Raw genomic sequence first — 12,653 nt, 5'->3', positions numbered from 1 at the left:
CGGTGGATGTGGTATACCTGGATTTCAGCAAGGCCTTTGACAAAGTGCCCCATGATATCCTGGTGGAGAAGCTGAGGAGTTTTGGGATGCACCAAAGCACTGTCCGGTGGATTAGGGCATGGTTGACTGACCAAAAGCAGAAGGTAACCATTAGCGGGGAATCATCGGGATGGTGGCCAGTGACAAGTGGGGTCCCCCAGGGCTCTGTCCTGGGGCCGATCCTGTTTAATCTTTTAATTAACAACATGGAAGAAGGGATGAACAGTCTGCTGATCAAATTCGCAGATGACACTAAACTGGAGCAGTGGCCACAACTGAGGAGCAGGTACTCCAGATCCAAAAGGATCTGGACAGACTATGGAAGTGGGCAGGAGGCAACAGGATGGCGTCCAGTGTGGATAAGTGCAAGGTCTTGCACTTGGGGCATAGGAATGGGTGTCATAAGTACAGGTTAGGTGATAAGTGGCTGGAGAGCAGCACTTGTGAAAGGGACCTCGGGGTGCTGGTTGACTGCAGGCTAAACATGAGCCAGCAGTGTGATGTGGTGGTCAAGAGGACGAATGCCACTCTTGGTTGCATAGCCAGAAGTGTGGCTTCTAGATCGAGAGAGGGATTACTACCACTCTACACGACTCTGGTGCGCCTGCAACTGGAGTATTGTGTTCAGTTTTGGGCCCCTCATTACAGAAAGGATATAGCCAGGTTGGAGTCAGTGCAGCGTAGGGCCACAAGGTTGGCGGCCGGTTTGCAGGGGGTGGGGTGTGAGGCGAGACTGAAGGAACTGGGTCTCTTCAGCCTGGAGAAGAGGAGACTCAGAGGGGATCTGTTGGCGACATACAGGTATGTGAGGGGGTGTCACACGGAGGTGGGCAGAGACCTGTTCTCCCCTGCAGAGGAAGACAGGACGCGCTCCAACGGAGCCAAGCTCAGGGAGCCAAGGTTCAGTCTGGGTGCCAGGAAGCACTTCCTGACAGTTAGGACCCCGAGGGTGTGGAATGGGCTTCCACGGGAGGTGGTTGAGGCCCCATCGGTGCGGGTGTTCAAGGATAGGCTGGACATCCACATGGTGGGCATGTTGTGAGCGGAGCCGGCTGGTGCCGGAGGTCAGACTAGATGGCCCAGGAGGCCCCTTCTGACTCGCTCTGTTTCTATGTTTCTGCTTGCACTGGGTGTCTCGTAGAAGGGTTACTAGCAGCCCAGAATTCACTTCTGAAGCTGGTGGCTCAGTCCTGGCAGAGTTTAGCTTCATGGCCAGGGAATAAAGTTGCTCTGCATGACTCAGGGAAGAGAAAACTTGGCTGATGGGTGAAACTGATCGGAGGAAAGGGAAACCAGAAGATGCTAGATAAGACTGGTGAGGGAGAGGCCAGTCTGCTGATATAGCAGTGGCCAAGTAGGACAAGAAAGCCGATAGCAGGTCTTTTGCGCCCTTCCTTTCTCTCCTAGCTATGGCAAACCCTTCCTAAGTCAGGGGAAGCAAGGGGCAAAGAGGTTATCCGGGCAGCTGTTCTCAGACAAACTTAATCTCTTTCTGGGAACACAAACAACTCCTCCCTGGGCCCGCTGGAGGATGGCGAGGACTGCCCTGCAAGGAAACACACTCTCCCCGCAAAGCCTTCCCGGAGAGCTGCTGGAGGGGACACTTCACTAATTAGAAAGACTAGTGCAGAATGTGCGGCATTGTTCCTTGCTGGCTGAGGCGTGTGGGGAGCCGTTGACCTTTTTCCCGTCTAAACCCGCGGAGGGGGCGCCCAGAGACTGTGTGATTTGATCTCCGGCAACCTGGTCTCTTCCAGTGGCTCGGCTAGCTCCCAGATGGCGTTGGGGACTCCGGGTGAACAGGGTGGGCTTCAGTTCTGCGTTCGCAGGGTCGCGGCTGCCGTGCAGAAGGAGCCGCACGGGGCTTCCGCTGGTTCATTGACACCCCTGGAAGGACAGCTGCTTCCCAAGGGACCCACAGCAGTTCCGAGCTTGGAGCGTCGGACGCTCCTGCAGCCAATTTCATATGCCAGTATTTTAGCCAACAATGCCAATATTCCCTCCTGTTTTCCAGATGTGGTGCTTCACATAAGAAGAGTGCCAATCTGGTGCTCGAGGGCTGGCCTCAGGGTTGGGAGGCCTGGGTTCAAATCCCCTCGCAGCCTTGAGCCTCACCGGATGGCATGAGGCTGCTCACGGATTCTCAGCCAGCCTGCCTGCCTACCTTGCAGGGCTCTTGTGAGGATACCGTGGAAAGGAGGGAAGGGGCCACCACACTGGCCTGGGGTTCCTTCACAAGAGAACAAGATGGCAGGAGATGAGTAGAAGAATTAATCAGATGAACAAACACAATCCTCACCGGTCACGTACGTTTTTGCTTGCTGGTTACCGGCCTCTTCCCTGCCTCTAGCCCTCTTTCTCCTCTTTGCCTCCCCCACTCCAGCTTTGCTGTTCGACATTGTCGCTGTCGCCGGCTTGCAGAAGATGGCCAAGCGGAAGGGGCCCTTCGACATCAGCCCGGGCCTGCTGGACTACCTGACTATGGACGTCTATGCCTTCCCGGCCGGCCATGCCAGCCGGGCCGCCATGGTGTCTAAGTTCTTCCTGAACCACCTGGTTTTAGCCGTCCCGCTCCGGATCCTGCTCGTGCTTTGGGCCTTCCTGGTCGGCCTTTCCCGGATCATGGTTGGGCGACACCACGTCACGGACGTCCTTTCTGGCTTTGCGTTCGGCTACCTGCAGTTCCGGCTGGTGGAGTTTCTGTGGATGCCTTCCAACACGTGTCAAATGTTGATTTCCATGTGGTGAAGAGCGGTGGCCGCCTTACGCCCCCCTGCACACGCACACGCCCCGTGTTTTTCTTTTGTACGCACAGAAGACAATACTTTTTTAAAAGCGAGCATTCTGAAAACGAAGCACAGCATACAAACGCCCTGTGTGTCGGAAAGGACACCAGCTTCCTTCTGGACGACGACGATCTGGCCGCAACTCTTTGTGCCTGGCCTACTCTTGACTGGCCGTCAAGACGCACTGCTGTGTTTGGCCATGTTTTCCTGACTCCCTGTTTGGATGGCAACTTCCTCTGGCTGCAAAAAGGAGGCAAAGCAACCTTCTTTTGTGCTGTGTTGTCGTGTAGCTGGTGTGCTCTGGATGTAGGAGCAGCAAGGTCCTGGCCGTTTCATAGGGAAGCGCATGCATTTTCTTTCCCGGAGGATACAAAATAAAAGATGTGCCTGCTTGCCACCTGGCGAGGTACGCGGCACCTCTGAGATTGCATCGTGCAGGGACAGGTGAATTCGTGCATTGTGTTCTTATGCTGTCCGATTATTTAAAAACCAAACCAAAGCACTAAAGAAGCCTAGGAAAAGAAAACGGCCGGCGCTAAAAGAACCACAGGGTGTAGGCTCCAGGCAGGCTTTCTGAGGAGGGCATTCCGCTACCGGAAAGCCACTGCTAAAAAGCCCCTGTGCCGGGGAGCCAGCTACTCCGCACCACTAGACAGAAACTGCGGGGGGCCTCCAGAGCAGGTCTGGGCATACAGGCACCGCACACCACGCACCTCCTTGCAAGCCAGCCCCAAACCCCGTTTGTTGTCTGTTTCCTCCCCACTCCGCCTCATAATCAGGCCAAGAGGGGCAGCACAGCGGGCAGGATCAGTGAGCAGGGTCCCAGTTTGCACAGTCCAAACAGCCTGCGGGGCTTCATTTTGCTCCCCGTGGGTTTTGGAGCTTGTCGGCATTGGCCAGCGGGTTTTGGATATTCCAGACCCCTCGGTAACCCGCAGCTCCAGAGTTCAGACATCACAGCAAGCGGTGGCCAGGCTTCAACAAGCCACAAAGAGCAGTCAGGCCAACCGGCCCAGTCTGGTGCAGAGGTTCAGTGTTAGTCTAGGGCTGCAGAGGCCCTGCTTTAAATCCTTGCTCAGGCCAAAGCCCCCCAGAAGACCCGGGGCAGGCCGCTGTGGCTGAATGCACACATAGCGACAAGACGGGTGCGGCTTGTCATTACACGTCAACCCAGCATCCACGGCGAAGCGTGGCAAACCTGGGCGGTTTCCATGAAACTGCCCAGGGAAACAGTGGTTTGCCACCCGGTTTCCCTGCTTCACCGTGGTTTGTCGTGATGCGCGGCCCCAGCCGCAAAGTGTCTCCTGCCCTTGACTTGACCACAAGAGCCGCCGCAGCTGAGCGCCCTCGTTCCCTGCCCCATTCCCCTAGCTTGGCACCCCTGTCCGGTCGTGGCCCCTGTGGGGAGCAGTGCTCTGAAGTGGCCCGCAGGCCTCGCCATCACGGCCCCGAGAAGCCAGGCCCCCGCCCCGTCTCCCCACCCCACTGCTCCGAGCTGGTCCTGGCATTCCCCAGGGCCGTGAGCCAGGCTCCCCCCCACGGAGGCCTGGACAAACCCATGGGAAGGCAGGGCCAGACATCTTTCCCGGGCCGATGCCCCCATGAGCGCAGCCTGCCTGCACCCGAGGCACCCCCTGCAGCACGCACAAATCCTGCACACAGTGGGGCTGGACGCGTGCAGCAGGGAGCGGGGCGACAGGGACCGTGGGTGGCGGGCAGGCCAGCAGTGGGACTGGCCCCACAGTTCTGCTCTCGAGCAAGAGTGCCCCTCCAATGAGTCGGCTGCCGCTTTGCAGAGAAGCCGGGTGTGTTTGGGGGGGGGGCAAAAGCCATGGCGGGGGCCATGCCCAGGGGAGAGCGTGGGCCAGTGAAGGAGAGGCAGGTGGCCCAGGCAGGAGTGGTGCCGCCTGGGACTGTTTCTGAGCTGTGGGGGCTGATGGGATATGTGCTGCTATTTGGATGGAGACGGAGAAGCATGCAGAGAGACTGCACAAAGGTGTGGACATGAGGTGAGACCCAACCCCCCCCCACCTTGTGTAGAGGAGCTGTGAGGTGTTGCATGGCGTGATGTGTGAACACGGCCTTTGCTTTCATCTGGTCTACCTCACAGGGTTGCTGTGAGAATAAAACGGGCAGAGTGAAATCCACGGGTGTATGTCCTCGCTAAGTGGAAACCTCCCTTCCCACCATGTTGGGTGTTTTAAAGGTATATTATAAATTCCTGGGTTACAGCACCCCCCATGTACTACCATGGGGGTGGGAGGGTGCTGTCTGGTTTACTTTCAGCCGCTGACCCTTTTGTCAGCCAGGCATGAAGCCAGACTCTAACTTATAATAAAGGGCTCGTCAGGTCGGCCTGGTGTATTCCTTTAACATTCAGGTAAAGGGCTCTTGGGAGAGGAGGAAGTAGCTAGCCCCCCGTAAGTGGCAAGGAGCTGTAAGAAACCCAGCTACACCACGGCTCCCTGCAGGATCAGGGCCTCGCGAAATCTGACCAGGTTTAGTGATCTTGGTAGCTTACCTTTGGATTGCTTCCCTTTTTGCAGTGGCCGTATCCTGGGTCGGTATGTTCACGGGGCTGTCCGTGGCAGCTCCTCAGACCCTTTTCTGTTGGGTTGCTCAGATCCCACCTTGCTTATGTCCGGGGAAGGCAACCTCCGGCCCTTGGGCTCAAGCCGTCCCACCAGCAGCCACCCGTTCAGTCGACTTGGGTGGCCAACTTTTGAAGCCGACACTGTTCCTATGCCCCTTGAACATGCTTAGCGCTTCCTAGAGGCTGGTTTTTATTCCACTGCCATGCCAAGCCCTCATCTGCCCCTGAGAAGAGGAGGTGGATCTGGATCCAATACTGAGCTCCAACATCCAGGAGATGGCAGGCAAAAGGTTCTCTTGCAGCCAAATTCAGCATTCCCGCTGGCAAAATCTGCAATTTTTGCTGGCAGTGGTCACCTCTTCATAGTCGTTTGGTCATCGCTGCAAGAAAAAAATAAATAGAAAATCCATCCCTGGCAAAGGTTGCCCTGCTTGGGGCGTAAATAATCAGCGAGGCCTTGGTGTTCTGAAGGAATCCCACTGCAGTGAGGTTTTGGGGGTTCTTCCCCTGCCAAAGTGCCCTCCGCCGCTGGCAAACGTGCGGCTGCTTCACCGGATCAAGAGATTCCAGCAGGAGCAGGTTTCCTTGTACAGAGCCGTTCAGTGGGCTCAGAATGAAACAAAAGCTCCCCCGGATCCCCCCGGGAGCTCCTGAAATCACACCCTCTGGCATGAGGACCCCTCATGCACACCGATACCCATTTCCCTTCTACCTCCCTGCCCCAAATCTCCCCCTCTCCATCACTTCCCACTCTGGAGTCCAACTTTAAAGAGGTAGGGCTTGGACAAGGGCATCATGTAGCTGTTGGAATTCTAGAAGGATCCGTTCTTTTTTCATCGGTCAAGAGGCTCCGTCTGCCTCCGCTCCCCAGTTCCTGAGCCGAGCTGCAGAGCACAGACAAGCGCACGCATGAGATGCAGCGCTCAGTGTCCAATCCTGCCCCGCACCGCTCTGCCCGCAAGGAGCATCCAAGCAAGGAGGCTTGTTCTGTGTCTACAAACCAGCTCAAGCAGGTTTCCTTCCCACTCACCGCTCTTCTTCCATCAGGCTGGGCAGTTGGGCCCATCCAGGCCAAGCCACCCCCAAAATGCTTCTTGTCACGGCGGAGGTCAAGAGAGGGGTCCTGGGAGAATTGTTCCTCAGCCCCTGTTCCTGCTGACCTATTCTGAGGAGGTCAGCTGAGGTCACAGGGAACTTGGGATGAAGCCAGTGCCTCTGCCCCGGTTCCACTACATGCCTGCGCAAGAAGCCCAGAGGGGCGACAAGGGGGTGAAGCAGGTCCCACCAAAACCCTTTTGCAGTCCTGCGCAGTGGTGGTCCCAGCCACCAGAAAGGTCTGGATCTCAGGCCCAGAGGCTCCGAAAGGAAACAGAAGTACAGGTTCACATATGCTGGAAAGACACCTTGATCGGTTCCGTGGATGGCTCCTCGGACACCCAGAGGAGCTGCTGCAAGGAGAAGGACCGCCCCCCCCCCAGCTGAAGCGTCCATGGGTCCCAGTTGGTCCACCGGCACCCCAGAAAAATCCATGGCTCCCCACGTGACCAGCAGCAGTTCTGTCCCCTGGGTACCGTGTGTGGGTTCATCCATGCTGCAAATTACATATATGTCACACACATTTCAGCGCCTCCCACATGCAGGTGCCACGTGCCGTGATGCCACGTTGCAGTCGGGACTGGGAGGGCAGGGCTCCAGTCCCTGCTTGGCCGTGAAGCTCACCGGGTGCCTTTGAGCCGTTCATGGGCTTTGTGCTAGCCTACCTCACAGGGTTGTTGTTGTGAGGATAAAATCGAGAGGAACATGTCAGCGGTCTCGGGTTCCTTGGAGGAGAGAATGGCAGGACGTGAAGGTAAGACTAAATGCAGAGATTGCATAGAAACTGCTTAAAACTGAGCTGGAAGTGGGCAAGTTCTGTACACAGCTGGTTGCCATCCACCTTCTGCTGAAATACGGCCAGACGAGAGGTGCCTGCCTCCAGAGCAATCTGTCCTGCTGCTGTTTTGGGTTTGGTCCCTGTCGGCGTCTCTCCAAGGCTCCTTCCCATTGCTCCCATTTTGTGCTCCTTCCGATTTTCCTGGACCGTTGCCTCTTTGCCCCCCCCCCCCCGCTTTTGCCTCCTTGGCTTCCACCTTTGCATCTGGCAAATGTTTTTCCCTGCCACCCACAAATCTGCAAACGTTTCTTTTTTACAAAGCAAGCCATGTTTAAGCTGTCACCCGCAGAAGCAGAAATTTTTCCCTCTCGTTTAAAAAAAAAGAAACTTTCTTTTTAATAAATATTGAAAGCTTATTGATCTTTGCTCCTGGGAGTTGAAATAAAACCAGTGCAGATGGCTTCTCCATGGAGCGTGAAAGTCTCGCAGAGGAGCAGGGCCAGGGCGTCACTGTGCCCTTGCTTTCCCCATCCCTTGGAGAACTGCAGCGCTCCGATTTGTGGCATGTCCCCTCCATCAGCGGAGGAAACTACACAGTCATCGATCTTCCTTTGGCAAGACTTGGTTCTGTTTTCTGCTCATTCTCGCTTCTTCTCTTAAAGTGACGGCGCGCTTCTCGCATCGTCGCCTGCGCAGCCAGACCGGGCCCAGACGTGGTAGCAAAGGGGCTCCCGGCACACGGCCAGACGGACGGCTCCGCGGCCCCCAAGAACCCCAGGGTGCTCCCGCGGGCTGCACCCCACGTGTCGTGTGGGAGGGGCTAAGGGCTGAAGGGGTGGAGCCAGCTGCTGTCTAGAGGCGTGGCTGTCAGGTGGAATGGAAACGCGATCGAGCAACTCGCTGGCTTCCTGACTGGAGTGAGGGCTTAGGGAAGGCTTTGCAACCTCTTAGAATAGGGGAAATTGCAAAGCAGGGGAAGCACCAGTGTCTGGGGGAAAGGACGTGGGGCAAGGAAAGGGGGCACGACGGGGGGGGGGCGTTGGGGAGCCGTTTCCATAGGAGGAAGCGTCTTTGGGCTCTTCTCATCTCGATGTCGCACCGACCCTCTGGGGACTGTCGTCGGTTGTAGGGTGTTGCCCACAGCTCTGCCGAAGTCGCAGCTCTTGCACGGGGCCTTGTGCAGCACAGTTAGGGGGATGCTTCTGGATTGCAAAAAGGAGAGTGTGAGAAGTGCTGTGCAGGATCAGACCAAGGTCCAGCTCATCCAGCATTTTGTTCAAACCGTGCCAAGCTGCCCGCAGGAAACGCACTTGAGCGCAACTGCATCTCTTGCCCATCTGCCCCAGTGGCTGGTGGACATGGGCCTACTGCCTCTGAAACATAAGGTAGCGTGAACCCCAGTGGGTTCAGCACCATGGACGTACCCCTTAATGTTTAGACCGAAATCCAGGTTGGATACATCACTTCACTGGCACTGAAGCGTCTTCCGTGCTGCTTTGATTAAAACCGGAGTTCACTGGCGTGTGCAGCGGGGTGGGGGGGAGATCTGTTTCTAGGGTCCTATGGAGACTTTGCATAGACTCACCAACACATGCACATCTTGGTAAATCCTTCAGTGTGGAAGCGACATGGGAATTGCACGGCTTCTGTCTCTATAGCAACGCTCAGGATACCTGCCTCCCCCCCTCCGCTCCCCCGTCAGAGCTGATCGACTCTCATTAAGCAAAGACGAGAGCACCGCACCTACGGTGAGCATCTCTGCAACAGTCAGGGGGCAGTCCAACTGCAGTGGGGTGGCCCCTTTATTCCTGGCCAGGGACTTTACTCCTGGGAGAGAAATGGATGGCAGCCATTGAATGGAGCGATTCCCCACCTCATCTCCAGCGGGAGAAGGCCGGCAATCGCCCATCAGTTCCCCTGCCCTTGAGCCTTTTGGCTCTGTGAGATCAGTGGCTAGAGGGCCTGGGCGATGGCATTTGAAGTAGCAAAGTCCGGTGGCCAAGAGGGCCGGTAGGTGAGAGTGTTGCACTGAACATGGGGGAATCGTGCCGAAGTCCTTGCTCGGCCATGAAGCCAACTGGGTGACTTTGAGCTGGCTTCTGACTCTTGGCCTGGCCTACCTCACAAGGTTGTGGTGAGGATAGACTGGAGTGGAGGAGGGGGTTATGTAATCCGCCATGGGTTCCTTACAGGAAAAGGGTCAATTAAATTAATCCCAATAATTGCATTGCATTGCATTAATATACTAACCGCATCATCAGAGGGTAGAACTCTGGAGAAGAGAACCATGCTAGGGAAATTTGAAGGCAGGAGAAGAAAAGAAAGACTGAATAACGCCACCCTTGGTTGCATAGCCAGAAGCGTGGCTTCTAGATCGAGAGAGGTGTTACTGCCACTCGGTACGACTCTGGTGCGCCCGCAGCTGGAGTATTCTGTTCAATTCTGGGACCCTCATTACAAGAGGGATGTAACAAGGTCAGAATCAGTGCAGCGAAGGGCCACTAGGACGGTGGCTAGTTTGCAGGGTAAGCCATATGAGGACAGACTGAGGGAACTTGGTCTCTTCAGCCTGGAGAAGAGGGGACTCAGAGGGGATATGTTGGCGACATGCAGGTATGTGAGGGGGTGTCACACGGAGGTGGGCAGAGACCTGTTCTCCCCTGCAGAGGAAGGCAGGACGCGGTCCAACAGAGCAAAGCTCAGGGAACCAAGGTTCAATTTGGGTGCCAGGAAGCACTTCCTGACAGTTAGGACCCCGAGGGTGTGGAATGGGCTTCCAGGAGAGGTCGTTGAGGCCCCATCACTGAGGGTGTTCAAGGATAGGCTGGACATGCACATGGTGGGCATGTCGTGAGTGGAGCTGGCTGGAGCCGAGGGTCAGACTAGATGGCTCGGGATACCCCTTCTGACTCGCTCTGTTTCTATGTTTCTAACAAGAGATGGGTTGACCCCATCAAGGAAGCCCCACTGGGAATTGAGAACAGCTCTGCAGGGATGTTGTGGATGTGACATTTTGGAGAGCTGTCGTTCATGGGGTCACCCTAAGTCGGAGACAACCTGACAGCACACGTATCACAAACCGCTTCCTTTGCCCAGCTCAGCCCAGTGAGACAGGCTGTTCCCCCGAGATGGGACCTGTCCTTCCCTCCAATGGCAAACTCGGCCAGGGGATGCTGACGGAATTGTAGCCCAAACACAACCACAGAGGTGCAAAGAAGCAAGCCCAGAAGACCTTGGGGGCATAGCAAGTGGAAGCCCCTCCCAGCAAGGAGAAATGGCCAGGCTGGACTGACGATGCTCTGTATTGGAAAGGGAGAACTTGGGAGGCACGAGGAAGGAATGGTGTATGGCAGAAAGGGGGCATATCAGGATATCGAGCATCCAGAAGGCCAGCGGGGCTCCCTGCCAGGTTTGGCTGCAAATCTCTCCTTTTCGTCTCTGTTCCTGACTCACAGCAATAAAGCTGCTGGAACTCAGTCGAGCTGGCGTGACGCATCCTGCCACCACTGCCGAACAATGCAGCAGAACGCAAGTTTTAATTCAGAAAATAATGTCGGCTGGAGATGCAAATTTCCAGGCCGCCATTGGCTAGCTTTGAGGCTCCAGCAGCAAAGGGGGTCCGAGAAGAGCTGCTTGAGTGCCCCCCGCCCCATGGAAAGGCGATTTTTGAAAAAGATGACAATGATCGTGATTTCTACAGTCTGTGAGTGCCATAAGTTTGCCTCCAGTGCTGGACTTTTCAAGGCTGGTTGAGTTCAGCAGTGAAAAATGTTTTAATTTACAGAAAAGTGGAAAGCACTAAGCTACTTGCAAAGCTCTGGGTTATAGCCCCAGGCAGATGGGGAGTGGAGTGGGCAGGGGGGAAGCACAATCCTGCACGGGTTCCATTTTATCCTATTTCCTCTGCTTCCCTCCCGCAGTGCGATGGATTTGGGCGGCTCTGGGGTCACCACCACAGCCATATTTGCAGGATCAGTCCCAGGCCCTGCTGGAGTGCCCAGCCTCTGATGGGAGCCGCCTGGGAGCTGGGGAAGCGCTCTGGAAGAGCCTCTGTGGCAGCCGTTCTCCTGCTGCACCTTGCCTGGCCGTTCCTGTACCTTCCGTGTCTCCGGCCTTGGCATGTTGTCCCGGCAGCACAGTTTGCGTTGGAGGGCCCTTGGGAAAGACTTCGGTGAGTCTGTCTTTGCAGCCAATGCAGAAAACGCTGCCCCAACGGCCTCCCAGCCATGCAAGCACGCCCAAAAGGGGGAAAGGGGCATGCCAAGGGCACACGAAGGAGAGGAGGCTGGCACTGAACGGCCCCACCTGTTCCGGTTGGCGTCTCACCTCCTTTCCGCCCCTTCTCCAGCGCTTTACCTGGATGGCCAACAAGGCAAGGCATGGTGATACCCAGAATCGCCACCACCGTTCCTCCCTGCAGCTGTCGGACACACAACAGCCTCTGAGCTCAGGGATTTGCAAAAAGGGCAAAACCGGGGCTGCCCTACATGGGACACATCTGAGAAGGCACAGCTCCCCGGAGAAGGCCGTTCTGCTAGGGAAGGTAGAAGGCAGACGTGGGAAAGGAGGGCCAAGTCAGAGATGGCTGGACTCCGTCATGGAAGCCACTGCCTGGAACCGAGAGCAGCTGGGCAGGGATGGTGTGAATGGGGCTTTTTGCCCCTTTAGGGGCTCATTTTGCCTCCAGAGGCCCAGGGCCAGAAGAAACATCTCTCATCTGGGATAACACAACCCAATAAATAGCTTTATTTCAGGAGAATGAGAACCCCCCCCCCCCCAGAGTCCCCCGTCGTTTCCTCCTCCTCTGCTGGCCTTTATTTTGATGGACGTGCAGAGGGGAGGAGATGGCCTCTGGAAAGCATCAGGCAGGCGATGGGTGTCCAACTGTTGTTCTTTCCACAGCATTATGATTAATTCTGACTTCAGATAATCAGGCTCCAATTGGCTCACTAATTCATCCTGAAACGGCATTGCAGGCGAATAAGCAAGACTCTTTTGCGAGGCGGGGCCCAGCTTCGCACCAAACACCTTGCGGCATCGGCATTTTCTTCAGTGATCTCTTGAAATGTGCACGTCACCCCAAACAGCAAGTTGTTTTGTCTTTGGGAATGACTAAAGATTCTACTTGTGTAATTGTTTGCACCAATATACTTAGGGTGGAAATCAAAAAGTAGTTTTCCAGTAGTAGTTTATACAGTTCCACCACTCCATGTATAGCCTGCCTTTTCCCCTTCATAATCCTGCTCTTCTTCTCAATCTGATTCTCCCAACAACCCTGTGAGGTAGGCTGGCTAACAGTCAGTGACTGGCCCAGAGCCACCCAGTAAGTTTTGTGGCCAAGTGGGGCTCCCAAACTAATGCT

The 12,653-nt window shown here is 55.8% G+C and overlaps 1 protein-coding gene across 1 annotated transcript in view; it reads left to right on the top strand.

Annotated features, from left to right (window-relative positions):
* Window positions 1-3,255, top strand: part of PLPP7 (phospholipid phosphatase 7 (inactive)) — a 17,541-nt gene extending 14,286 nt beyond the window's left edge. Inside the window, exon 2 of the mRNA XM_044440134.1 lies at window positions 2,423-3,255. Within this exon, the coding sequence (XP_044296069.1) occupies window positions 2,423-2,787 (365 nt within the window). The 3' untranslated portion in view covers window positions 2,788-3,255. The remainder of the gene's footprint in view (window positions 1-2,422) is intronic.
* Window positions 3,256-12,653: the final 9,398 nt, after the last annotated feature.

Source organism: Varanus komodoensis, unplaced genomic scaffold, assembly GCF_004798865.1.
Source record: "Varanus komodoensis strain SLA01 unplaced genomic scaffold, ASM479886v1 scaffold36, whole genome shotgun sequence".
Taxonomy (NCBI): Eukaryota; Metazoa; Chordata; class Lepidosauria; order Squamata; family Varanidae; genus Varanus; species Varanus komodoensis.
This window is presented reverse-complemented; position numbering and strand designations above follow the sequence as displayed.